Raw genomic sequence first — 26,265 nt, 5'->3', positions numbered from 1 at the left:
TCGCGAGACTTGCCGGGCGCGCCCCCCCCCCTTCCCCCCCCCCCCCCATCCCGGAGCCGTTTCGCTTTGGGCCGTGAGCGGGGGGCGGCGGGGCCGGGGCCGTGAGGGGCGGGGGGCGGCGGGGCCGGGACCGGGACCGGGGCCGGGGCCGTTGCTACGGGAGGGGGCCGGGGGGGGTTAAGGGAGAGGCGTGGAGGCAGCGAGGGCCCGGACCCCGCCTTCCCGGGCCCCCCCCCCGCGGCGGCGGCGGCGGCGGCGCTGCCCTCCGGGCCTGGGCCCTCCTCGGATGAGGCGCTGAGGCCGGGCCCTTCCTCACCCCCCCCCCCCAACCCCCCCCAACCCCAACCCCGCTCCCCTCAGGCCCCGGGGCCGTGCATGGTGCGGGGAGGAGAGGCCTCAGCGCGCCTTTAAGCAGCCGGGGGGGGCCGGGTTTGGGGCCTGCCCCCCCCCCCCCACTCCTCCTTTCCTCCTCCTCCTCCTCCTCCTTGCCCCCCTCTCCCTTGGGGGGGGGCAGCGCGGCCAGGGGGAGGGATGCCCAACCCGGAGAGGCACGGAGGGAAGAAGGATGGTGGTGGGGGTGGTGGGGGGGGAGGCTCGCAGCACGGGGGGAGCGGCGGTAAGGAGAGGCACCGGGCGGCCTCCAGGCACAAGCGGCACAAATCGCGGCACTCCAAGGAAGGGCCGGCGGTGCTGGCGGCTCAGGAGGCCTCGGCGGCCCCGCTGGGAGCCGTGCTGAAGCCGTTGGTGGAGTACGACGACATCAGCTCGGACTCGGACACCTTCTCGGACGATGTGGGCCTCAAGGCGGAGCGCAGGGAGAACGAGGAGAGGAGGGCGGAGAGGAGCGAGAGGGCACAGAAGCACCGGCACCACCAGCACAAGAGGGTCCGCGAGCTGCTGAAGAGCAAGCAGGCGGAGAAGGAGAGGAAGCTGGAGAAGAGCCTGGAGGCTTCCAGCAGGGCCGGGGCGACCAAGGACAGGGTGTCGGGGTCCTCCAAGAGGCTCCTGGAAAGCGAGGAGCACCCCAAGGCGCCGTCGTCCAAGAGCAGCAACAAGGAGTCCCGCTCGGGCAAGGCTCACAAGGAGAAATCCCGGAAGGATCGGGAGCTGAAGTCGAGCCACAAGGAGCGCAGCAAGAGCCACCGCAAGCGGGAGGCTCCCAAGAGCTACAAAACCGTCGACAGCCCCAAGCGGAAATCCAGGAGCCCCCATAGGAAATGGTCGGACAGCCCCAAGCTGGACGACAGCCCCTCGGGAGCCTCTTACATCCAGGAGTACGACCTCAGCCCGCCCCGCTCGCACACCTCCAGCACCTACGAGCCCTATCGCAAGAGCCCCGGCGGCTCCTCGCGCCGGCCTTCCCTCAGCCCCCCCTACAAGGAGCCGGTGGCTTACCAGTCCAACGCCCGCTCGCCCAGCCCCTACAGCCGCCGGCAGAGATCCGTCAGCCCCTACAACAGGAGGCGCTCCTCCAGCTACGAGCGAGGCAGCGGCTCCTACAGCGGCCGCTCGCCCAGCCCCTACGGCCGCCGGCGCTCCAGCAGCCCCTTCGCCGCCAAGCGCTCCGTCAGCCGAAGCCCCATCGCCAGGTGGGTGCTCTCCGCGCCGCCTGGGGAGCGGGGGACGGGGTGGCTGTGGGGCCACGGGGCTGGCGATCCCTTTTTGGGGTCGTGTTAGCGCCCTGCGGGGTGGTAGCGGGTCGGGGACCCGCGTGGGAGGGCTGTGGGGAGGCTCTTTGGGGTGCTGTGTAGGGTGGGGTTTGGGGAAGAACCCCCTGGGTGGCACCCAGCAGCATCCGTGGTGGCTTGGAGGAGTTTGGGGGTTGAATTCTGGCCCCTGGGGTTGAATTCTGGCCCCTGGTGGCCCCCTGCACGCGGCCTCGTGGGCAGCTTTGTGCTCCTCTGATCACCAGGCGCTCCCCCGCTGGACGCGCTCACCTCGTCCACCTGCCTCTGGGTCCCTCCCCCTGGTTGCTGCTGTGAAATCGGATCGGGCTCCTCAGGAGGCGGCTTTGTTTCGAGCAGGGTTCGCCCTTTCAGAACGGACCCATGCGTGTTTCCTTCCCCCGAATTAGAGGACTCCTCAAACTCCGTCTTTCCAGCCCAAACTTTTTCTCAGTGCCGGAATCGGGGCATTCTGGGAGCAAGAGTAGGAACCGGGTGATTTTTGGCTCAACTGTAATTGTCTTTTTTCTTCAGACAGTTTGCTGCAGAAGGAAACTGTTCCTGGGAGGCAGCTCTCACTCCGTTTTATTCCAGGTGTTCGTTTCTCTTCCCGTTAGGCGCACAGACACACGGCCTGATGGTTTTTTTTCTAGCTGGGGATGATGTTCAGGGAGTTCCCGGTGTCACCACGGGTGCTGTGGTGCTTTGCTGGCAGCTCCGTGGCGATTAAGATGGGACCTGGAATGGGAGAGCTTGGAAACGCTCTGCCCCCAACCCCTGCTCAAACAGGAGCCGGGGCTGCCTCCAGCACAGGTCCCAAGGGGTTTTGGGGGGGCTTTTGAGTTCGGGCTTTCCCCCCAGAGCTCTTCTTTTTGCCTCAGGAGCGCAACGTTTTGTGGCGGGGGTGAGCTCTGGGCTCTGTCCTGTGCCAGAGGCGTGTTGTCTCTAGCACCCGGAGCTGTTTGGTGAAATCTGCCTGCTCTGCTCTGGTTTTGTGTCAGGAAATTTTGTTTCTGGGTCAGGAGATCTGGCTCTGCTTCAGCGGGCTGGGTTCGGTGCTGCCTTGCTGTGTGCACCCCACAGGTACCGAGGGGCAGCTGCTGCCCATCTCCTCCCTCCCCTCGGTGCTTTTAGCCCTGCTGGCTCTGCCCATGGAGGTTGTGCTGTGGCATCTGTTAAATGTCCGTGTTCAGCCCCACGTGGGGAAAAAAAAAACACGTGGGAAGCTCAGGGGTGTGTGGAAGGGGTTCTCCCCTGCGTGGTCCGTGTCCCAGGTGAGCCTGGAGCTTGCTTGCTCGCTCTTCTTGTAGCTGGCGAGCTGAATCTGTGCTGAGGAACCACAGCTCCTCTTCTGATCTCACCTGGGAGCCACCTCGAAGCCCCTGGTGCTGCTCCCGGGGCTGACAAAGTTGTGGGAAACTTCCTACGGGTGTCTGTGGCTCCGTGGCAAAGCGCTAGACCCTGAACCAAAACTGATTGCGGGGCTGCTCACTGTTTGCACTCAGCCTGCGCCGAATTCGTTGCATCTCTGCCTTCAGGCGGTGCCCCACGGCTCTGCTCTGGGCCTTTAACTCGGTGCCATCCGTGCACAACCAAAGAAAGTTGGGCTGTGGCCTCAGAAACCACTCCTGACGTGAATCCTAGCGAAGGGACGGAGGGAATCGGGTGCGTTTCCCTTCCTTCGGGCAAACCCTGCACTATAACTCACCTTGGTTTCGCTTCGTTGAGCCCTCGGGGTCGGGTTGAAGCCCTCGGGGTCGGCTCCAGCAGCCGAGGGGCAGGAGCAGTGCTCGCAGCTCCTCGGGTGGCACACGCACGCCGTGAGCACCCAGCCGTGTCTGGAGCCCTCCGGGGAGGTAGCGCGGGCCTTTCTGGGGCACTGCTTTATTTCTGCTGCCTGGAAATAGCATTTATTTTTTTTAGTGTTTAATTTCCACATCCAAAATGGAAGTTAGGAAGGTAGGAAACCGAAGCGAGGCGCCGTGCAGGCTGGAGAAAGTAAGGTTTGAGTTTCAAGCGGCAGCAGGGAGCAGCTTGCTCTCGGTTTGGGACAAACGGGGACGGTTTGGTGGGTCGGGAGGGTTTGGGGTGTCGGGATGGGATGCGGCTTCACGCCTTGCAGCTGTTGTTATCATCGCAGCTAGAACCAGAGGAAGGAATTACAGCTGGGTCGGCTTGCTGAAGGTGGGGTGTGCTCTCAAGTCGCTGACAGGAGTCGGTGGCAGCTTCTGTCTGTCCGTCTGTCGAGCAGGCAGGGCGCAGGGCGTGCAGTTGAGCTCCCAGGTGCTGGTTTGCTCCTCGCTCTGCTGTTAGAGCTCGTGGTAAAGCATGGGGCAGCCCCTCGCCCCGCTCCTTCACCAGGTCCGCAGGCTTCCAGCACGCCCTTCTCACTTGGAGAGCAATTAACGCTCTTCTAATTGGGGTTTTTTAAATGGTTCCTCGGCGCTGACAGCTTTGTGCTAACTCAGGCCCGGTTAGTGCCTTGTATTTCTGGTTCCCAGCATCAGGGAGGCACCGAGGTGGTTTTTATCCCCGTTTATCTGCACAAAGATCTGCTTGGAGGACCGAATCTCCCCCTGCCCAGCCCTGCTGACTGCAGCAGGCTCCGGGAGCTGAGGGGGTTCAGGGGCTGCCTGGGGGGCTGCGGGTGAAGCCCTGGGGATGGTTCCGGAGGGCAGGAAGCATTTTTAAAAACCAAAATCACCTCGTGCACCTTCTGTGTCCCTGTAACCCTTCTGGACCACGCGGCAGCGGTGCAAGAAGTGTTGGGGAAGCGTGGTTGTGCTGCAGCAAGCCCGGCTGGGGCTGCTGGTGGAGCAAGGGGCAGGATTTGTTGTACAATCGTGGGACTGGTGCCCCTGGTAGGGCTGGGAAAGCCAAGGAGCTTCTGGACACTGTGCCTCTTCCCAGGTCTAACAGAGCCAGGAATGCCAAACGTGCCTAGAAATAGAGGCTGTGTGTAACACGGAGCTGAGGAGAAAAGGGGTGAGTGGTGTTTTAGGGAGGGAGGAGTGGAAGAGAAAAAGGTGAGTGGTGTAGGGAGGGAGAAGAGGAGCGGGTCCAGGGGAAACAGCAGCGGGTGAGCTGCTGGAAGGGCCTGGAGCTGCCTCCGTGCCAGGGTGGCAGTGGTGCTGAGGCCCAGCCCCGTGCCCTGCTGGTGTCCTGTGAAGTTCCAGTAGGATTCATGCTCCTGGAGAGGTTTTCCTTCAGGTGGGCAGCGCGATCCTGTCCTCAGTGTGGCCCCGTGACCGGCCGCAGCAGTGCGACCATAGGGGAACGGGTGGGTGAGGGAGCAGGGAGCGGAGTGCCAGCACCTCCTAACCTCTCCCCAAAAAATGCAGCGGGGGATGCCGACCCCAGCACGGCTTGTGGTTGTGGTCAGCTACATCCTCCAGGGCTCCTCAGGAACGTTGTAGTGGTGAGGGCACCAAGGAGCAGGGCTCGGGTGCGAGCTTTTGTTAAGTTTCCAAATTTTTGTTATCTCAGGATAATGCCAATTCTGTAGCTCTTTGGGTTTTCATCTTTAATTGTGTGGCTGCAGGTGAGCCAGCATCTGCTGTGCCAAAACCCATCTGTGACGGGGTGCTTTGAGGAGTTGCAGCTCCTGCAGAGCTGTGCTTTAGGAGAGTTCGGTGTCTTCAGAGCCAGATTCGTTCCCCGTAATAAATGATGGAGTGAAAACTTCAGGCAGAATCTCATTTCCCAAGCGGCCTCCAGCAGGTTTGAGGTTACCCCGGCGGGGCTCACCCCGCGTGCCCTGGTGGTGCGAGGTGTTCCCTGCCTGCTGTCACCACCCAGGGGTTCAAGGGGGGTTCAGGGGGGTTTTCCCTTCTGCACATACACAAACTTAACAAATTCAGGGCCTGTTTATTGGAGACGAAGACTGAGACCCTCTGAACAGCCCTCAAACAGAATTAAAACTCTCGGTTTTTCTTCTCCTCAACCCCAGTATGCGAATTTAAGCTCTGATGGTGGCAAAAGAACCAGGGGAAAAACTAGCTTGAGGCGAGATGTGTCCTGAGGCGGCGTTCCCAGGAGGGCACGTATTTTATCTGTTGTTTCCTCTGAAGCTGTACGTAATTGCAGTGAAAGACTTGTGTGCTGCCAGCTGATGGTCTGGACTCGAGTTTCTGTTCAGGACGTGCATCGATCTCAGATCTCACCTTTACCTGGGGGCTCCTGCGGTCTCCCTCCTTCACTCATCTTAACGGCGTGCTTCGTAGGGGCACTGCGGGCTGGGTGGCGACCTGAAGCTCGTCCTCATGAACCCGTTTGGGTGTCTTCAGTCTCTCCTGCCAGGTGTATCGGCCTGCGTGGAGGAAATAAATGGGAAATAACAGACTCGTGGTGTTCTCAGAGAGCTGAGGCTGTTGGTTAGTAGCTCGGAGGCTCCGAGATGCTTTTTCACCTATCTCCCTCTTCTGTTTGCAGGAAATCCGTGAAGTCCCGAAGCCGAAGCCCCGGCTACTCCAGGCACTCATCTCACAGCAAGAAGCAGAGGTCTGGGTCACGCAGCCGCCATTCCAGCATCTCGCCCACCAGGCTGCCGCTCAACTCCAGCCTGGGGGCAGAGCTCAGCAGGAAGAAAAAGGAGCGGGCGGCAGCGGCGGCAGCTGCCGCCAAGGTGGATGGAAAAGAGGCAAAGGGCTCGCCGGTTTTCCTGGCTAGGAAGGAGAACAGCTTGGCTGAACTGAAGGAGCCCGGAACAGAACCTAAAAAGGTCGCCAAAACTGTTAAATCTGAAAAATCTTCTTCGGATACGGAGCTAGTGAACTTACCGTGTACAAACGCAGAGGCTAAAGCACCTGCAGAGACAACAAAAGTCAAGGCGGAGGAGAACTCGGAGAGGAAGCATCCTGCTCCAGTCAGAGATTCGAAACAGCCGGGAACAAAAGACTCAAAGCCTGTAGCAGCGGCCGAGGACCTTCGGTCTCCGAAAGAGCCGGACACGGCAGAGAAGGAGATCCCACCCCCGCTCCCTTCCATCAAATCACCTCCTCCCCCTCTGCCGACAACCACACCGCCCCCTCCAACTCCACCGTTGCCACCTTTGCCTCCGTCACCCGCGGTCCCGCCTTTGCCACCATCCCAACAGACTCCCGTTCAGGTCCCTCCTTCGGTCCCAACGTCTTTGCCATCTTCTTCCCACCCAAGGACGTCTACTTTATCCTCTCAGGTGAACTCCCAGTCCTCTGTCCAAGTCGCTACGAAACCACAAGTGTCTGTGACGGCTGCTATCCCGCACCTGAAAACTTCAACGTTGCCTCCGCTTCCGCTCCCCCCTCTTTTAGTTGGGGAAGATGACTTGGATAGGTAAGGTCCCACGGAGCGTCCTCGTTGCGTTTGCCAGCAGGCAGGTTCCTGGTTGCTCTGGGTGGGCTGACAGTCCCCAGCTCACCCTGCAGGGTCTGTTGAAGACTGAGCCGCGTGTAAGGACGCCTTGCTGCTGGGCCGTTCCTGCTTCTGGCTCCTCAGCTCTCTGCGGGGCCTCTCGTGGTCCTGTGCAGGTCGTTACGCGCGGTCGCAGTGAGGAGCAGGGGCTTGGCTTCTGTTTTCATGCTGGCTAGCAGAAATTTGCACTTTGTTTATATTTTTCATAGTAGTGAAACGCAGATCTAGCATTATGCACTCTGTGGTGTTGCAGCCATTTGCACAGACTTGCTGCGAAGCTGCTTTTTAACCTGGTTTCTCTCAAACCTGTGCGTAGTAACAGGAAGGAGCCAACAATTCCAGTGTAGGAGCACGAAGCCGAGCTGTGCCTCTTCCAAATTCACTGAACACGCAGTGCCCACACGTAAAGAAATGCCATTGGTTTGGTGTAACTCAGCTACCTGAGCAGTGATGTATTTATTAACCACTGCGTAGGCATGGCTTGTTTGAAAACTGTAAAAGTGCACCTAACTTCAGCTTTTTTGTCTTAAATATATATTTATATTGGTGCCTGAGGGCTGGTCTCCTGAGATCAGCTCTGAAGCTGTAACTTTCCCAGCTGTAGCACGCAGGAGAGGAGGGGAACCCTACCAAACACCTGAAGTGGAAGTAGAAAGAAACAAAAAGGTCGCTCCTGATATTTTCCTGCTTGGCCTGGAGTTCTGCTAACAACTTCAGTCTCTCCGGCCACTGCTGAAGATGTTTTTGGTGTCTCATTTGTTAGTGCTGCATGATTTTAGCAAGGAGGGCGTTACGTGATAGTTAAGATTTGCTCTAATTACCCTGTGGTGTGAGCGAACACGAAAATTCTGATTAATTTCATTGATTTTTGACTGGTTATCCTGGTGCTGGTGTAAATAAAGGCAGTGCTGTCCCTGCTATCAACTCAGAAGTTAAACTCGTGCCTGTTCACGTTGCCCTTCCTCAGCTGTGTGGCGTTGCTCAGCAAATACCTGTTTAATTTAAACACACCTGGGATGAGCAGTAGCTTTTAATAGATTCCAGACTTTTTCAGCTCAAATGCGTGCCTCAGCAGGATCCTGCTGCTGTGTTCCCCTGTTTCCAGCCACAGAAAGGGCTCTGTGAACACCGCGTGTTTTATTCTCAGCCTCGAGCTCCTTTTCCCTGCTCAGGAGTGGCTCAGGTTTGTGGAAATGGCTCAGGTTCATGCCTGCTGTCAGCGTGAACTCGGGAGGGTGGACGATGGCAGGGCTGGCCGTTAGCTCAGGGAATGGATTCGGGGACTTTTTGCCAGTAAGAGGATGGGGAAAGTCCCCTTGATCTGCTGAGGCCAGCGGGAGGTGCGTACGGCACCGCCTGCTGCAGAAGTTGGCTCTTCCTCAGCCTCGTTCTTAGGAGCAGAAGTTTTTAACTCTTGTTTTCACATGCTTGGAGTGGAAAACCCTTCTGCTCTGAGGCCCTGCTGAGCGTAGGCTCTGGAAACGAGCTTTGAAGCACCCCAGGACAACGTGCAGCCCCTTCAATTAGAGCCTCCCCAGCCTTTTGGCTGCCCCGCAGTCGGGGTGTGCCGTGGGTCCCCTCTCCTTCCTCACCTAGCGGAGCAGCAGGAGGGCAGAGACAAGAACCAGGTGGTACAGACATCACCTCTGGTGTTGCACCAGCTCCCTTAGCTTGCACGGATTTTTGGGAGCCTCTGGCTGACTTCACAGCACTGAGAGTTAAACACACAGACCCGAGTGATGGCGTTTGTGCTGCCTGGGGGTGGGGAGGACAGGAGGTGGCTTCTGGGAGCCTTTGTCAGGGGCTGGCTTTTGGATTTTGTCACCTTGATGCTTGGGCAGCTCTGAAGTGTCCGTTCAGCCTCCTCAGTGCCGGGTGAGAAGCCCAAATGTCCTGGTGGTAATTAAAGTTCCAGCAGCCACCTCGTAGCACGAAGATGAGCGGCTGTAAGCTGCTAACAGAGAGCCTGGGGAAGGGAGCTGAGGCTGGCCACCAGTGGCTGGAGCCCACAGGCACAGCTGTGCCCTTCCCAGGGAAATCTTTTGAAGAAATTGCTGTTCGTGCCTCTGGAAAGAGGCTGAGATCTCAGCAGGGTCAGAGGGCGTGTAGCAGTAGGTATTTGTACAGCACCAGGAGCAAACAGCTGCTGGTTAGAGGGGGATTAAACGTGCAGTCAGATGAGGAGCTGCCTTCTTGGCCCGGTGAGGGTCTGTAAGGCTGCCACCAGGGCAGCGTGACAGCACATGTGGGAGGGCTGCGAAGGGCTGGCCTCCTGGCTGCTGCCCTGCAGAACCTCCTCTGGGGGTCCTCCTGCTTTGAGGTCGCCTCCCTGGGCACCGTTTTGCATTCCCAGCTAACGGGGATGGAGCTGCAGCACGCACGGCTCTCCTGCTCCAGTTGTTTCTCGGAGCTTTCTTGATTTTCTTCCTCCTGGCAGCGCCTTTCAATGAAGATTTTCCTCCGGAGACCTGGCTGCTGGGACTCGTGGTGGCTTCTGTAGCAGGGGACGGACGATTGCTGCCCCCTTCCTTTACAGAACACACCTCAGTGCCAGGACAGTGCCTTGCTTTGCCTCACTTGTATCTTCACTATATTTCACGAGAGCTTTTCCTGTTATTTGGGCAGTCTCTGGGAGGAAAATCAGACAAACGACCCGCTTCCAAGCGTTCATCTCAGCGGAGATGTCTGTGCTGATGAGCACTAGACCTGCTGATGCTGACAATCTGCAAACCTCCCGCTGGCCACCTAAAAAATGAACCTTGGGAGGTGGTTCCTACCTCTCAGTCTTCCTTTGCCTGGTGAAACAGATTTGTGTGTAGGAGAGCTCCTGCCAACTCAGCCCTAGGAATTCTTCCTGCCGTGTATGTACACAAGAGATGTACTCCATGTACGTGAATGAGCTTCTGATGCCATTGATAATTTAACTACACACAAAAAAAAAAAAAAAAGAAGTTAACTTCTGGTTTCCCAGCAGAAGTTAGAGCCGTGTGGCAGTCCTTGCTAAGAAGCTCAGAGCCGTGGTTCTGGGTTGGTATTTATAGCGATCCCGGCCAAGTCATGCGTTGAATTTCAGGGCAGTAAATGGACGAGAGGGAGGAAGTGAGGTCGGAAGGCGGTGCTGGCTGATAACCTGAGCAGTCGGGCAGGAACTTCAGAAGCAGCAGTTATTTGTGCACGTTGAGCAAGTGCTAGCTGAGGACAGCCACGTGTTTATTAGAAGATGATGCATTCAAACGTAACGCTCGTTTCCTGACCTCTTAGCGTTGTGAAATTTAAGGCTGTTTTCCAGTTTTATACGTGGCTATGCTAATTTGGGGACTTAAACTTGGGCTCCTAGCTTTATGCTCTCAAACAGACAGCTTTTGTCTACGGTAGAATGTTTGTTTGTTTGTTGATTGGCTGTTAAATCTGATTCCTGTGTTGTATTAACTTTTCGGAGTTTAGTCCAAAAGAGATTCTTCCTCCAAAACCTGTGAAGAAAGATAGAGAGCAGAGACCACGACACTTACTCACGGACCTCCCGCTCCCTCCAGAGCTCCCTGGGGGGGATCCATCTCCTCCCGACTCCCCGGAACCAAAGGCAGCCACACCACCTCAGCAACCCTTCAAGAAGAGACCAAAGTAAGGCTTTCTTTCTTTTTTTTTCAGCTCTTTCTGATTGTTAGGTTTTGTATTTCTTCAGAGATGTCAGCCTGGGTTTCCAAAGCTTTACGGTAGTGCTGTGGTGCACACTGGAGCTCCTAGAGGAGCTGACTGTGTGCAGGGCACACACGACTCCCCTTGGCAGCAAAATTTATGCAGCTGTCAAGACAGCGAGCTCCCCTGGTAATTTTTGTGCAAGGTGCTAGCTGCACTTCGTATAAACCCTGGAAATTTGGGTTTTATTCGAAACAAAAGTTCCAAATAATAATTTTGTCTTACTGTAATGTCATTCTTTGAAATTTGTTAGATAAAGATAAGGCTTTGGTTCTTCAAGCTACTCTGTTAAAGCCTGTAATGAGGTCTGTGTAGTAACCTGCGTGCCCCAGGAAGGCGGTAGCAGAGTGGTTCTGCCATCTCAAAGTCTGGGGATTTAAGGTGGCATGGTAGCCACTTTGCTCATCGTTTCCACGCTGCTTTGTACTCCTTATTTCCTCAAGAGGAGAAAAAGGGGGAAGATCAGATCCTGCGAGTGTTCTGGCTGGGGTGCCTCAGTCTCTGGAGTAGGATTTTCTCCCTGTATGACAGTGCCTGGATCTGGAGAGCTGAGATCACGTAGCATAATTCATTAAACTCTTAAACATACACAGCACATGAGAGCACAGACAAATTCTGCTGTTGTTCTTTAGGGTATAGCCCCAAGCAGTTGAACGGGGGTGTCTGAGGGGTGAGGTGGAGCACTCAGCTGTCTGACAGTCCTCTTGCCTCTTTCAGAATCTGTTGTCCTCGATATGGGGAAAGGAGGCAGACAGAAAGCGACTGGGGGAAGCGTTGCGTGGACAAGTTTGACATCATCGGGATTATTGGAGAAGGGACGTATGGGCAGGTGTACAAAGCCAAGGACAAGGATACAGGTAAAGATCATTCCAGGCTCTGCAATGCTGCTGAGTGCCCAGCTGCCCTCTCTGCTCCTGGAATTGTGTATCCAGTGTGCACAACCGTGGCAGCCATAGATGCCAACTGAAGCCTTGTCAGGTTTTACTGTAGCTCGTGAAAGGGACTGGAGCGTTTTCTGGGGTAATTTGAGTTCACCTGTCTGATTTTCCACTAAAGCAAACTAGGAGGAGCCCCGGTGTCATCTGTCTTGTGTTGGTGTGATAACTTTTGACAGAGCTTTGCTAGCAAAAAACAGTGGGGTGGTAACTAAAGCAGCTCTGCTGTGTCTGGGTGGATGCTGGCCCTGCCTGTAGCGATGCTCAGCGTCCTGCTGGAAGCTCAGAGCTGTTAGCAGGGATGTGTGCGGAGGCTTTAACGCTGCCGTGTTCTGGCAGGTGAATTGGTGGCTCTCAAGAAGGTGCGACTGGACAATGAAAAGGAAGGCTTCCCCATCACAGCCATCCGCGAGATCAAAATTCTTCGGCAGCTGATCCATCGCAGTGTTGTTAACATGAAGGAAATTGTCACGGACAAACAAGATGCACTGGATTTCAAGAAGGACAAAGGTAGTGTTTGCTGCAGGGTGGGGCTGCAATTAGCCGAAGAGGTGTTGCAACTTCGTTTGTTTGTTAGTGTGAAATTAAAATCCCGGTGTTTGTAGATTTTGTTGTTGTTGCATTCCTCCTCAGTGCCCGTTTCCAGCAAGTTTGGCGTCCAAATTTGGCCTTAACATCAAAGGATAGATCCTGGTTACTGTGCGTTGTCGCAGTGCAGAGGTAGAAGCAGGCTTAAAAGGATACATTGCATTTTTTCCTGTAGGGTCAGAGAAGAAATTTTGGGGGAAAAAAGCCTATATGGGGTCACTTAACACTGATTAGTGCTGGTAACTCACCGGCAGTGTGGAAAGCTTTCTGTCCTCTGCCACTGTGGAAGAATGGTGCAACAGCATCCCACCTGCTTTGGTTTGTTTGTGAACTTCCTCATCATGAGAGAAGGGGACAACAGAAGCACCAGTTCAAGGCGTGCATAGCAGAATACTTTTCATCAAAGTAACTTTAAAAATAAAAAATGGGTGGGTAAACATGGCTATTTCAGAGGTAACTGATTTGTTCAGAATTTGGACATCTGGATTTCAGATGTTCAGCTTGAAAACACAAAGAAAAATGTTTCAACAACTGAATGTGCTTCCATTCTTTTTTCCTCCTTGGTCTCTCCTCTCTGGTCTTAATCATTCCTCTTTATTTTACCAGGTGCCTTTTACCTTGTGTTTGAGTACATGGACCATGACTTAATGGGGCTGCTAGAATCTGGCTTGGTACATTTCTCAGAGGACCATATCAAGTCTTTCATGAAACAGTTAATGGAAGGTCTGGATTACTGTCACAAAAAGAATTTCCTTCATCGAGATATCAAGTGCTCCAACATCTTACTGAACAACAGGTAACCTGGCAGTTGGCACGGTTCTTTCCAAGTTCCTTTCCCTGCATTCCCCCGGGTTCAGCTGAAAGCACTCAGTTGTTGTCTTCACTTTGAGGAAGCTTAGGAATAGGAGGTGTTGAACCCCTGTAAGAATACAGTCCTGCATGTTTCCACCAACTGTTAGCTTTTGTGGGTGCTGCAGCTGGCTGAGAACACAGCTCCTTCTGCAAGGGGGAGCAGCCCTAAGAGCCTTCCATGTAACGTGCTGCCAGTAGCAGTCTCTCCACATCAGACCCTCTGCTCGCTGTTTTGCAGCTTCTTGTAGTTAAGTTTCTTTTGTGTTAGCTTAAATTAAATGGATCTCCCTGTGCCCTTGGTCTCCATGGCGTTTTGGCAGAAATACCGTTTATTGGAAGTGCTGGTATGCAGGGAAACCATTGAGGGTTAAGGTCAAAAGCAGCAGCTCTCCCTGAATTCTCTCTTCTCCAGATAGTGTTTGGCAGTAACACAGTCTGTTGCAGAATACATTACGGTTATTCATTTGCTGTTAATTATCAAGTTGTTGTCTGGATACCCTTAGAAAACTTTGAACCTGTGAGAATGGTACTGCACATAGCATCCGCGTGTCTGGTTGTCATATAAGAACTTCTGAGACATTGGCCTGTTGGGATGGTGAGAGAAATAGGATTGAATTACTACTTTTCGTTTCTTTTAAACATGAAATGGGGTCTGAAAAACTAAGACTGATAGAGCCAGAAGTAATTGCTGCAAATACTGCTTGGCTAGGCCTGCTACGTGGAGAGATTTCCTTCCCTTTTACTGCTTGCAGCACGTGAGCCCGGCTAAGTTCAAACCTGTGAATGTTTTTGTCTTTCAGTGGGCAAATCAAACTTGCAGATTTTGGACTCGCCCGACTCTACAGCTCGGAGGAGAGGTGAGGCTGGGGGTAGAGGAGAAGGGAAATGACTTACCTAGGTGGGATGAGTTCCTTTGTTCTTGATACTCGCGTAGTCCCTTCACTCAGAAGCCCTGGCATTGCCTGAGAAATGATTTCCAGCATGGTGTAAGTGCAGTAACACAGTTCCAGCTGTCAGGAGAAAATCCTCCTGGCTGGTATTAATAGCCTCCCATTAGACACACCCATGAGGAACTGAAACATCTCTGCCTGCCTTGGACCACATTTTGCTCTGAGCTATTGAGGTCGGTCACTATTCAGTTGTGGCAGCGTGCTGCTGCCTCTTGCAGGTCAGGATTTTTCAGTCTTGAGTACCTACAACCCGCTGCCTGGTACATTTAGGCAAGATTGTAAAAGCTGTGATATCTCAGCAGCTCTATTTAACTCAGGTGCTCTGAAAATCTAGGCACTTGAAGGCCCACTGCTTCTACTTACATGCTAACTCTACGCTTTGGAATTAATAATTACCCTTTGCAAGGGTTTTATGGTTCTCGATGTCAATTTACATTTGTTTCCATTCCAGCCGTCCATACACAAATAAAGTCATTACGTTATGGTATCGACCTCCAGAATTGCTGCTAGGTGAGGAGCGTTACACGCCGGCCATAGATGTGTGGAGCTGTGGGTAAGTGCCTGGCTTGTATCTTCTGTCCTCTCTGGGCTGGGCACATCATATGAATAATGGAGAGGTTCTGATGGAAGGTAGCCTCTGACTTGTGCTAATCTCTGAAAATCTGCTCCAGCTAGGCAGAGAGTGCTGTCATAGGATAGGAATACTTACAAAATTCTGTGCTTTAAGTAAGTAGGTGGCTGTCCCCTAACTAATGCTGTCTTTGGGCAGTTTAGCCACAAAGATAAAAACTCTTCCAAGTGATTCGGAACCAAAATCTCGAGGATTCAACATTTAGAAGTGGGACTGGATTTCCTGAAGTGTGTGCATCCCATTGTGATATACGTGGGTAAACTTTTAGTGGAACTTAGTACGCAACAACAAAGGCATTGTAAAAGGCAGGCCCTCCTAATTACTTCTGGAAACTTTGGCCGTGAAGTCCAGTTGCTATTCGGAGTCCTGTGCCAAATGAGTGGGGTCAGCCCTGCGCCAGCAGACAGGTGCCTCTATCAGTCTGCTGCTATATTTGGCACTGATTGTCATTCCTACCAGAAGGCTTCAGGGTAGATGTTAAGGACTGACTGAGCCAGAGCTGCCCCCTCTCCTTTCCCTTCCAGCTGTACAAGTGCCGTGTGTGCGTTCTGTGGCTGTATTCTGTGCTTGGCCATGACAAACAGCAGGCTCCTGGCAGCTGAGGATATTTGGGCCCGCAGATATCCCCCAAATTGTGGCAGTGAAGTTGGAAGGATAATTGGGCTGAAATGGAGGAAAAAGAGGCCTGCCTGTTTTTCTTACTGAGCTGTTGGCACATCCTACTCTCCCTGCAAAGAGTTAGTGTGAAGCTCGTGATGTGTTAACCAGACTAGTGAGTGTATTTCCCAGCTGCATGGAATTGGTGACTGTACACGTAGGTTAGTTTGTCAGTCCTCAACTACAAGCCCCGATGCAAATAACTCTCCTTAGGCAAACCTGCTGCTGAACAGAAATGCTGCAGTGTTCAAACGATCGTCCCAAGGGTTTGCTGTCGTGACCTCTTGCTTTTCCTCTTTCCAGCTGTATCCTCGGGGAACTGTTTACAAAGAAGCCTATTTTTCAAGCCAATCTGGAACTGGCTCAGCTTGAATTAATCAGGTAAAGCATTGCACATGCATGCCTATGAGAAGAGGTACTGCAGAAACTGCTCGTGCACATAGTCGCTGTATTATAAGAGCCCTCTCTCTCTAATCTGCCTGCAAAAAAGGATCAGTAAATGACTGGAACTACAACAGTGAATAGTTAAGCATCTAGGTGTCCATACCTACTATCGAGTGTCTGGCTACTAACGTATGCACCCTCAGTAAACTTTGCTGTAGTTAGCTGAGTGCAAAAATCATGACCTTAAATTACATCTCACTGAAAATTCATTCTGTTGAATGCTTTATAAACTCAAGTAAGCATTTTTCTTCTTCCTGGTTCCATCTTTTTAACCTGTTGTTAATCCAATCCTTGTCAAAGTGTGCACAGACCTGGGCTGTTGGTGTGCCGAGCTGCTTAGAAAGGAAATGTCGTCACTTGATTCAGTGACACTTCTGCTTCTTGCTGCATTTCACCTGCTGATTTTACTCTGCTTTTCTGTTTCTCAGCCGCCTCTGTGGGAGCCCCTGTCCAGCAGTGTGGCCAGATGTCATCAAGTTGCCCTACTTCAACACTATGAAACCCAAGAAGCAATACCGAAGGCGCCTGCGTGAGGAGTTCTCCTTGTGAGTTTCCACTCAGGAAAGGATAAGCGTGGGGGTTACAGCCACATGTTACCTTGTGAGACAGATCCATCCCTCAGCTGTAGTGTACCTGGCAGGGTAAAGCAGTGCTTCCCGTGCTTATCCTGCATCCTCAGGCAGCCAGGAGGGCTTCTCCCACCTGTGGAAGGCTGGAAGGGGCTCACTGTCCACTAAACAGCTGATCTGCCACACGTGCTTTCCAGAGGGACTCCCTGCCTCTGCGCACGTGGGACACTTTTAGCTGGGTCTTGCCTTGTCTGTCCGTATCTGGAAGTCACGCCTGGCAGCGTGGCATTCTCCCGGTGCTGAGGCTGTGTGACTTCAGAGATGTGCTCTCTGGGGGGAGAGGATAATCGTGTGATAAGCTTGTGGGACTTGTGGCAGAGCTGCGCTTCCTAAATGGGAAAAATGAGGCTAGAAATACTGTGGATCTGTTTCCTCTCATGATGTCTTTGAGCTGTGCATCCCTTAGTAATAAAAATCTGACCGTACGGACTTCTCCTGGGCGTGAGGTGGCTCTCTGGAAGCTGGCAGCTCCCCCAGTTCACAACAACCCCTTAACTCAGCCGTGTTTCCAACTCTCTGCAGCATTCCCTCGTCTGCTCTCGACCTGCTGGACCACATGCTGACGCTAGACCCTGGCAAGCGCTGCACAGCAGAACAGGCCCTGCAGAGTGACTTCCTGAAGGACGTTGACCTGAGCAAAATGGCACCCCCAGAGTAAGTTCCAGCTGGCATCCTCCCCGGTGGTGGGCTCTGCTAACGAGCTTTGGGAAGGAGTCACCGGCTTGGCCTTGGTTTTTCCCTCAGAATCAAGTTAGGATTTCTGGATTCGTTTCTCAGCTCTGCCCCTGGATTTGGAGATGGCTGAGCAGACAGCTCGTGTGGTCTCTCCGTTTTTGCCTGAAACTGGGGCTGGTTTTATAAAGCTCAGCGTAATGCTCGTAAGGTGCTCTAAAACTTGGGAGATGTGAGAGCAGCACGTAGTAAACCCCCTGTCCTCTGTGCCATCGAGGCCAGGCCGTGTTTATACGGCTTGTTAGTTGGCTAGGAGAGTGAACACCGCTCAGCAGTGCTGTTTGCAGCTCTTTTCTCCCACCCCAATTAGGCAGACTATAAAATTCTGCTCTAGCTACTTTGCATGCGAGTACAGCAAGTGGCTTCTGAGGTTCCCCTTCCTTCAGAGTTAGTAAAACGAGTTGCTTTCTTAAAGCCACTGCGCTCACAGAGCTGGGTGTAAGTTTGCTCACGATGGGTGTGTGTGTACTGTAGCGAACCCACTCCATTCAGGAGCGAGACCTCAGTGCAGATCACCTGATTCACAGGAAACTGAGCTGCCTTTCCTGGTCCTAGCACTCACCCCTTCTGGGTTTAATGGTAGGGCTGCAGTCAGAGGAACATCCCTGCTTCTCTGATGGCACTGATAGTTTTCTGTGGCCTTGAAATGTTTTTTGTTATTTTTTTTGGTGCCGTTTTTCTTACCTGCTGAGTCTTGTTCTCTTCCAGCCTTCCCCACTGGCAGGACTGCCACGAGCTGTGGAGCAAGAAGCGACGGCGGCAGCGGCAGAGCGGGATCGCAGTGGAGGAGCCACCGTTATCAAAAGTTTCTCGGAAAGAAACTACCTCTGTTACAAGCACAGACACTGTCAAAAACAACAGCAGTCCTGTGCACTCACAGCCTGCCCAGCTCAAAACAGAGCCTGGCGTTGGAGATGCAGTAGGTCAGTGCCTCGTCTGGCCTGTGAAGGGCTCCTCTTGATACCTTGCCTTCCCTCTGTCTGCGGTTTCCTCTGGATGTGGGCTGCTTGAGTCTCTTCAAGCCAATCTCATTCTTTCACCTCCATTTCTACGCAAGGGGCATTCCAGAACCTTCCTGTTTTTTTGTTTTGTTTTTTTTTTTGTCTGCTCTGAAAGCTGTTGGCTACAGAGCATTCTGGCTGGTCTTCAGAAGTCTTAAGAGTTACATTATTGGCTTCTAAGCCCGCTTTCACAAAGAATAATACGAGGAATCCTGGAGTCACTCTGGCCAGCAGAGTAACAGATATCAGGCTGGCAGGAGCAGCCATCTAACGAGCGTGCAAATGAGCTGGAGTCTGATCCTGCTGATCAAATTATATAAAGCTTAGGCATGGGAGATAACAGACTAGGGGTTGGTGGGTAAAAATGTCTATTACTGAGCGTGATTCCTTAGAGAAAAGATCCTCTGGTCTTAAAGACTCCCAGGACTGGGACTTGTGCACTGTGACCAAAACGCCTTCAACCTTCTGGTGTCCCAAAAATAGTTGGAGGGGAGGGATGTTGATTCCAGGAATGTGGAGATGCACAGAGCTGCCCAGACCATTCCGATTGTTCTCTAGAAGCCTGAGGAAAACCCATATGCGGGCTGAAGATTCCTTTGTGTCAAATGTTGAACAGACAAGTAGCGAGGAAGACAGCTCTTGCTCGAGGGAACACAACCCATGTGTTCGCTGAAACATGGCAGATGGACCAAAGGTGCTGCTTGGATTAACAGAGAGAGGAGCGAGTGGCAGGGCATGGGTTGTGCACCAGGAAGGGAAGCTGAATTTGTAAGGGAAGATTAATTTTAAGCTTCTGAAACCAACCCAGCGCACCGTGCTTGCCAAGGAGCTTGGCTCGCAGGGTCGGTGTGAAAGGGACACCCATGTCACTCAGAGGGCTCTCTGGTCCTGTGTGGTGCAGAGGGAGGTGATGCCATTTAAAGGAGGCATTTCAGACAAACTCGCAGCTCAGGACGGAGCCCTCTGATCCCAGGCCAGCTTTTCGTGAGGAATCGCTTTCAGCTTGACCTCATTTATTTGGCTGCATCAGCGGAACACGCCCTTCTTCCAGCCCAAACAGCAGCTTAGCCCTGTCCCAGGAAACCTGCTTTCGAGTGCAGGAGGCAGTGCTCCTGTGCCACGGAGCGTTGCAAGGGCCTCGGGAGGAGCTGACTGCCCTCATTTGCTGCCCTGATCACCCCTGAAACGGGCTCAGGTCTCAATCCCACATCTTGGCATCCCACATCGTGGCTTGCTGCCACGACCAGGGCTGTAGGTGCTGTGATTTTGGGATGACCTCGGTTAGTTTACGGCCCCAAGGCGGGGGGGAGGTTTGGCTGAGCTGATGTTAATGAGCAGCCACGCGTGGTTCTGTGAGGTTTGGGCGCTGACAAAGCCTCCCTCTTCCTAACAGAGCAGAGCTGCAGCCGTGGGTGAGTGCAGTGTGTGAGCAGTGCCACGGGGTGCTGCTGCAGCGCTGTTTGGAGCCCATCGCAGGCTGCAGGGGGCTCGCTGATGGGGAAACCTGAGCAAACAATCTCACCAGCTCCAGGAGGAGGATTCCACGCCTTCCCCGGGCCCGTGGAGAAGGTGTCGGCTGGTGCAGTGCCACGATTACTGAGCGGTGAGACTTCCCCTGACCTTTCTGTGATGCTTCTCGTGTTTCCTGCAGGCCTCGGAGACATCACCCAGCAGCTGAATCAGAGCGAGCTCGCTGTTCTACTGAACTTGCTGCAGAGCCAGACTGATCTGAGCGTCCCCCAGATGGCCCAGCTGTTAAACGTACACTCGAACCCAGAGATGCAGCAGCAGCTGGAGGCTCTCAACCAGTCCATCAACGCTCTGACGGAAGCCACCACGCAGCAGCAGGAGTCTCAGGCGGCGGCGGCGGCGGCGGCAGCAGAGGAAGCCATAGAAGAGCCACCCACGGAGGCCCAGCCACTGGAGGAGCAGGTGACTCCAGAAGCAGCCGGTGCTCAGGGAGAAATGCAGAACGTGCTGGCCGTTCTGCTCAGCCAGCTGATGAAGAGCCAGGAGCCTGTCATAACCCTGGAGGAGAGCAAAGGGGAGAAAAGCAGCGAGCAGCGGGGGCCGAGGAAAACCCCGACAGTGCATCCGGAGGAAAGCACAGGTAAATACTCACGACCCTAGCCTGTGCATCTTGGGATGCCGTTCACTTGTTTGAACAATTAGGCACTCGTATGGAAGGCTCTGTAGTTTAACTGCCCGGGAGGAACCGAGATGTTTGGAGGATTGTGTCAGAGGGAGGCTCGTGAAGCGGGGCAGGGGGTGAGGATGGGAGGAGCTGGGGGCTAGGATGTGGTGGGCAAGCACCAGATTTCCAAAGGCAGACACTGACCCACTCCCTGCGGTAAGCACTGGGCTGTTAAGGAGGTTTTTAACAACTGCAAAGAGCCAAAACACACCTACTGGTCTGCTTCAGGTCTCCAAAACACTAAACCCTATAATACCCCACTGTGAGTGGGTCAGTGAAGATGAAAGGCTTTGCTTTTTCCCTAAAAAAAAAAAAAACAAAAAAAAAAAACAAAATGAAAGGGGAAGCTTGTGGCAGGTCGGTTCTTCCTCTGATGCTCCTAGCAGCTGCTAGTCTGCACCCTGTCATTAGTTGCTGTTATTCCACACTGGGTTTACACACTCAGGTAGGTTTTTTTTGCACAGGGCGTTGGGTCTGCAGCCGTGCAGATTTCCCTGTCTTACTTAGCCCAGCTATTTTTGCACCGTTCCCGTCCTGCTTTCCTGCCCACTCGAGAAACAAACACCCAAAAAAAAAAAAAAAAAGCGCAGAGAGGATTGTAAATATAGCATGAGAACTGAAATATTGGAGAGTGCTGAAACGGGAGGCTGGTAGCCATTCTGCACACGCTGTGCATCCAGCTTCAGCCTGCCTGGTCCGTACGTCCTGGTCTGACTCGGACGAGCACTGAAATTCAGCAGCTTCTGAGGTTGAGCCACACGGCTGGTCCTTGTAGAGCGAGTAAGAGGCATGTTTAAAGACCTACTGTATCAGTGATCTCTTGGATTTCCTTCTCAGAGGTGAGTGTAAATATCTCCATGTCTTTTTTTTTTTTTTTTTTTTTTCTGTTGATTTTTTGAATTATTAGCAACATCCTGTGACGACCTCACCAAATTCTAGAAGCGCCTCCTGAGTATGTCTCAGACTCTCCAGGGAGCCTCTTTTGGCCCGATACACAACTCCTCTGCAATGTAGCTGAACGTGCTGTGTTCTCGTGCCTTCAACACACCCGCCCACCACAAGCCAGTTGTGATCGTGCTTTTTTTTTTTATTTTTTTTCTTTTTTTGCCCTAGTACTGGAAGATAATTAGGTTATTGTAGAGCAGATTCAATTAAATAACGTTGTTCTCTGTTTATAATTATTTTAAATGCTATGCTGTCCCCAAATCAGCTTGGCTTTAAAATTACCTGAAGATTGTTTTTCTGGATTTCAATACAATCTAGTTTTAAAGTGGACTGACGGATACGGGTGGAGGGGTGGTCCTGGAAGACTACTGGTTTTCACAATAAAGTTTGACCTTTTTAATAACCACTTTTGCACATGATTTGAGGATCTGATTCGAGTAAGGCGTTCGTGGCCTCTTGTGTCATCGCCAGTAATAGCTTTTAGTCACCACCTAGCCGATCCTGGTGCTGAGTGAGGCGCAGGCAGTGCAGGGCTCAGGACTGGAGCGTCCTGCGGGCGGCTGCCTTGGCAGGACAGGGCCCGAGCTCTGCTCTGGGCTCCTCGCATCGCCTCACCCGGCTGCTTTGTTCTCCTGCAGGCTCAGGGAGGCGAAGCAGCAGGAGCAGGGCCGGCGGGGGCGTGCTAGGAGGGTGCTTTTGTTCTTAGCAGGAGGAATCCTTTGGTTATAGGAGTGCTTGTTGCTTCGGGTCTGAGCTGGGAGGGGGGGAAAAGGGGAAAAGGGGACGGGCTTGCACATGTGGCAGGGCAGTCGGTGCTATGCAAATGGTTGGGGGCTGAGATTGTTTGGGGCTGTAGGCTGGAGAAGTTCTTAAAAGGGTCGGGGAGCAGGAGAAGCCAGGAAGCCCCTGGTGTAAGGAGCCCTGGAGGCAGAGAGGGGACACGGCCGGGGACACAGCTTGGGGGCAGCTGTCCCCTTCCCATCACTGTGGGTACAAGCAGGAGCTGGTGCTGGGGGCTAGGACATGGGATGGGGTCGGGGCTGGCTTTGGGGCTGTTTTTTGGGGCTGGGTTTTGCTCTAAACCCTTCACCAGCTCGGTGGCACGCGTGTGCCACCGGTGTCCCTGTGGGCAGGAGGCCCGTTTCCGAGGTGCACGAGCTATCCGGGGCTCACATCTGTCTCCCTCCCTGCCTTAGCCTTTGATCGGGGAGCAGGAATTCCCTCTGCGGGTGCCCAGGTGTTAGGGCAGCTGCTGCTGACTAGGTGGGAGCGCGGGGGAGCCCTTAAGGGAGGTGTGTGCTGGGCTTGCAGCGAGATCCAGCCCCTAAAATCCTCCGCCTCCCTTCCAGCGCATCCTGGAGAGCAGGCTGGCGTGCTGTAGGGCTCTTTGCTTTCTTTTTTTTATTATTTTTTTTTGGTTCTTTTGGTAGAAATGTATTTATATCTGCTCGCGTGCTTTTTTAAGACGGTGTTTAAAAGGAGTAACCCTTCCACAGCATGTCCTCCTCGCATTCTCCCACCAGAGAAGAGACCCCCCGAGCCCCCCGGACCGCCGCCGCCGCCGCCGTTGCCGCCTCTCTCCGAAGGAGACCTCTCCAACGCAGCGCCGGAGCTGAACCCAGCCGTGACGGCTGCTCTGCTGCAGCTTTTTTCCCAGCAAGAGGCAGAGTCGCAGAGCCACGCGGCGCACGAGCACCAGGCCTCCAGGTCGGCGGACTACGGCAGGTCCCACTCCTCCAGGACTTACAGCGCCGAGGGCTCCGAGGGGGGATTCGGGGCCGAGGAGCTGAACTCGGGCCAGACGCTGCTGGAACCTTCTGCCCAGCCTCTGGGGAAAAGCAGGACCTTTTTGGGCTCCGTGAGCCACCTCGGGGAGACGAGCAGTTACCAGGGCATGGGCTCTGTCCAGTTCCCAGGGGACCAGGACCTCCGCTTCGCACGAGTCCCCGTAGCCATACACTCGGTCGGGCAACCCTTCGCCAAAACCGAGGGGAGCAACAACGCCGCCGCCACCACCACCACCACCACCACGCTGCTGCACCCGGAGGCCAAAATCCAAAATTACGGCGAGCTGGGCGCGGGGACGGCCGCCGCCAGCGGGGCAGGAACCGGCCACGCATGGGGTGCCCCCAGCCAGGCTGTGCCCTACGGCAAGGCTTACCGAGGGCCCGGCCGAGTGCCTCCGCGCGGGGGACGGGGCCGAGGGGTTCCCTACTGATCCCCGTCCTCTCGCCCTCGCCTCTCCCTGCCTCGCCTCGTGGCCGTGAGTGAGATTTGGGCCAGAGCCAGGGCTGGGCTGCGCTCCCCGTTGCGTTCCTTGCTGCGACGTCCCCTGCTCCCGGCTCGGGGGGGCGCGCTGGGAAAAGCTCTCGTGCTTGGGTAGTGACAAAAACAAAACAAAACAAAAAAATACCACCACGGTGAGGTTTCTGCCCTGAGCCAGCAGAGGAGGTGGGGGGGAGCTAGTGAAAAAAGAGGAGGAATGGGACAAACCAGCCGCGGTGGAGGAATGAAATAAAAGAATTTCGCAAGCTGGGCTGCGGCGCTTCTCGGAGGGAGAAGCCAGGGGGGCAGGTAGGGGCAGAGGGAGAGCCTGCTTCCCAAAGTGATGTTTTCAATCCCCTTAAAAAAAAACAAAAAAAAATGAATAAATAAATGGAAATATATCACTGCAGGGACACTGGGCTCAGTTGTCTTGGCTGTGGACAGCCCGGACGGGGCACTGGCTTGTACTCAGACCTCCCCACCCCGCTTCTTTCCCACCCAGCCCCTTCCTCGCTCGATTCCATGTTGAGGTTCCGACCCTGGTGGCTCTGGGGCACTTCTCTTCTGACAGTAGCCTTAGAAAATTGGCTTTCGGGAGGGGTCTCTTTGAGTTTTGTACCTCTCCTGCCCTAAAGTTGCAGTGGGAAGCGTTTTTTTTTGTTTTTTTCGGTTTTTTTTAGATGCTCGAGAGCCGAAGCGAACACCTCACACAGAAAATACGCATTCTTTGTCAGTCAGGACTTCCAAACCGCTGAGAGAATTAAAGTGTGAAAACAAAACCAACGCCGAATGTGGTGGGGAGGCTCCAGGAGGCTGCCTGTGGGGCGGGCAGTGGCTCGGGGCCGCAGAAACCTTTTTGTTGGGGAAGTGTCCCCGGGAGTCCCCCCCTCCCGCAGGGCGCTGCGGCGCCCATTTCCATGAAACTTTGACAAGAGAGACAAATAAACCAGAGGTACATATTTATAAGGTTTTTTTTTTCCAAGTAGGCCTTTCCTATGGAAAACAGAGTTGTTGAGTTCACAGGCATTGCGGCAGCCTTTGGCTTTATTTCTTTTTTTCCCCCCCGATGCGCCCGGCCGGGAAGGGCGAGCGGCTCCTGCTGCGCATCCCCAGCGTGGGTCTGGGGTTTGGGGCAGCTTTTTGATTTTTTTTTTAATTGCCAGTTTATGCCTGACGTGCTGGGGGGGGAGGGGGTTGAAGAGAAGTTGTGTAAGATGCAGAGCGCGCTAAATAAAGCAGTCACCTCTCCAGAGTTGTTTTTTTTTTTTTTAATTTATTTTTTTTTTCTCTCCACCGTGCAGCTGCCAGCGCTGGTGCGTGGTGGAGCTTTTGTTGTTGTTGTTGTTCTGCCTTTTCCTCCCGAGCCCATCCAATTTGGAAGGAAAAGTCGTGTTCCAGGGCTGAATCCTCTTAGGAAGCGGATGCCTATTTATTATCTTTCCAAATTTGGCTTCTCCCCAGAAAAACCCGACGAGGACGGAGCCTTCCTTAACCCAGCAGGGCAGGAGCGGCTTCCCCAGGACCTGGCACGGCCCCGTGAGCTTTTGGGGTCGAGCTTGGGGTTGTTCCCCGTGGGGTGATGCCGGGGCTGGGGGGCACCACGAGGCACCAGCCCCAGCTCTGGGGCCGCTCAGGTTTGCAGCAGGGACCCCAGGTGGGCTCCTGGCCCTCTGCGCCCCGAGCAGGGGACAGAAATCCCGGACTTCTGTCCCTTGTTCGGGTCTGTGGCTCTCAACGCTCCCTGGCAGAGGCGTGGGCAGAGCTGGGGGCTCCTCCACCAGTGGCTCTTCCAAACTGGTCCCACCACCAAGCTCCCAGTCCCTGCAATGACAGAGCGAAGGCTGCAGGTGCCAGGGCCAAGGATTTGGTCCCAAATTTCACCCCATGTTGCATGAGTGCTGGGGGGGGGGGGCTCGCCCTCCTGCAGCCTCAGCATCCCCTTTTTCTTTTTTTCTCTTTTTTTTTTTTTTTGAAGTGGCTCTGTACAAAGAAGACAAAAGGATTTACCGAGGGGGGGGGAAAACATGCGTTGACAGGATTTAGGAAGCGATGCAGCTTGCAGACAAGCTGTTGGAGGAGCCCACCCCGCCTCTCCTCCCAAATTTGATGGCGTTGGGGTCGGTGCCCGGCGGGGAAGCGGCTGGCCGGGCTCTCTCTGTACCTCTCCCGAGTTCCGTTTCGAGCCCTGAGCGCGCCTTTTTTTTGGTTGTACCTTTGTCTCTGTACAGATATTTTGTAATATATTAAAAAAAAAAAAAAAAATTCTTTTCAGTTTATAAAAATGGAAAGTGGAGATTGGAAAATTAAATATTTCCTGTTACTGTACCGCCTCGTGCTCCCTTGCCTTGAATTATTCCCCTTTCTCGCCGTAGCCTTGCCGGGTGGCGCGGGCGCCGCGGGTCCCCCGAAGCCTTTTCCTACCCCAGCACCCGATCCTGCTCCCTGGTGCTGGTGCTGGTAAGTGAACGGGGCCGGGGCCGGGTGGTCGCGGTGCTCAGCCCCCCGCCGTGCCCCCCGAAGGTGTCCGTGAGCCCCCCCAGCAGTGGATGGGGTCGGGGGGTGACGCCGGGGCTGCTGCTGGGTCGGAGCCCGGAGCTGAGCAGAACCCGGGGAGGGCCAGGAGCAGAGACGCAGCCCTGGGGGGTCCCAAGCCCCCAAGGACAGAGGCAGCCCTGTCCCTTGGGTGCTCCG

At 54.2% G+C, this 26,265-nt stretch overlaps 1 protein-coding gene across 3 annotated transcripts; it reads left to right on the top strand.

The window, feature by feature from the left end:
- The first annotated feature begins 120 nt into the window (after positions 1-120).
- Positions 121-25,902, top strand: CDK12 (cyclin dependent kinase 12). 3 transcript variants are annotated; one of them, XM_082778919.1, is made up of 14 exons: positions 121-1,589; positions 6,096-6,977; positions 10,500-10,676; positions 11,469-11,608; positions 12,026-12,196; positions 12,881-13,070; positions 13,927-13,983; positions 14,528-14,629; positions 15,668-15,745; positions 16,237-16,353; positions 16,960-17,091; positions 17,878-18,092; positions 19,822-20,280; positions 22,833-25,902. In XM_082778919.1, the coding sequence occupies exons 1-14, from the start codon at positions 532-534 to the stop codon at positions 23,525-23,527; spliced, it is 4,473 nt and encodes a 1,490-aa protein (XP_082635045.1). In that variant the 5' UTR covers positions 121-531; the 3' UTR covers positions 23,528-25,902. The 3 variants fall into 3 exon arrangements, with proteins under 3 accessions (XP_082635045.1, XP_082635044.1, XP_082635046.1); XM_082778918.1 differs by having other exon boundaries at positions 122-1,589; positions 22,806-25,901; XM_082778920.1 differs by lacking the exon at positions 22,833-25,902 and adding an exon at positions 21,272-21,725 and having other exon boundaries at positions 128-1,589.
- Positions 25,903-26,265: the final 363 nt, after the last annotated feature.

Source organism: Aythya marila, assembly GCF_965140915.1.
Source record: "Aythya marila genome assembly, chromosome: 25".
Classification (NCBI taxonomy): domain Eukaryota; kingdom Metazoa; phylum Chordata; class Aves; order Anseriformes; family Anatidae; genus Aythya; species Aythya marila.
The sequence above is the reverse complement of the archived record's forward strand: the minus strand, read 5'-3'. Positions and strand labels throughout refer to the sequence as shown.

Bases quoted from the DNA above. Each gene is read 5' to 3' on its own strand.
- CDK12 (XM_082778918.1), top strand. From the start codon at position 532: ATGCCCAACCCGGAGAGGCACGGAGGGAAGAAGGATGGTGGTGGGGGT. The intron at 16,354-16,959 runs GTGAGTTTCCAC...AACTCTCTGCAG, and splicing joins CTGCGTGAGGAGTTCTCCTT to CATTCCCTCGTCTGCTCTCG. The intron at 17,092-17,877 runs GTAAGTTCCAGC...GTTCTCTTCCAG, and splicing joins AGCAAAATGGCACCCCCAGA to CCTTCCCCACTGGCAGGACT.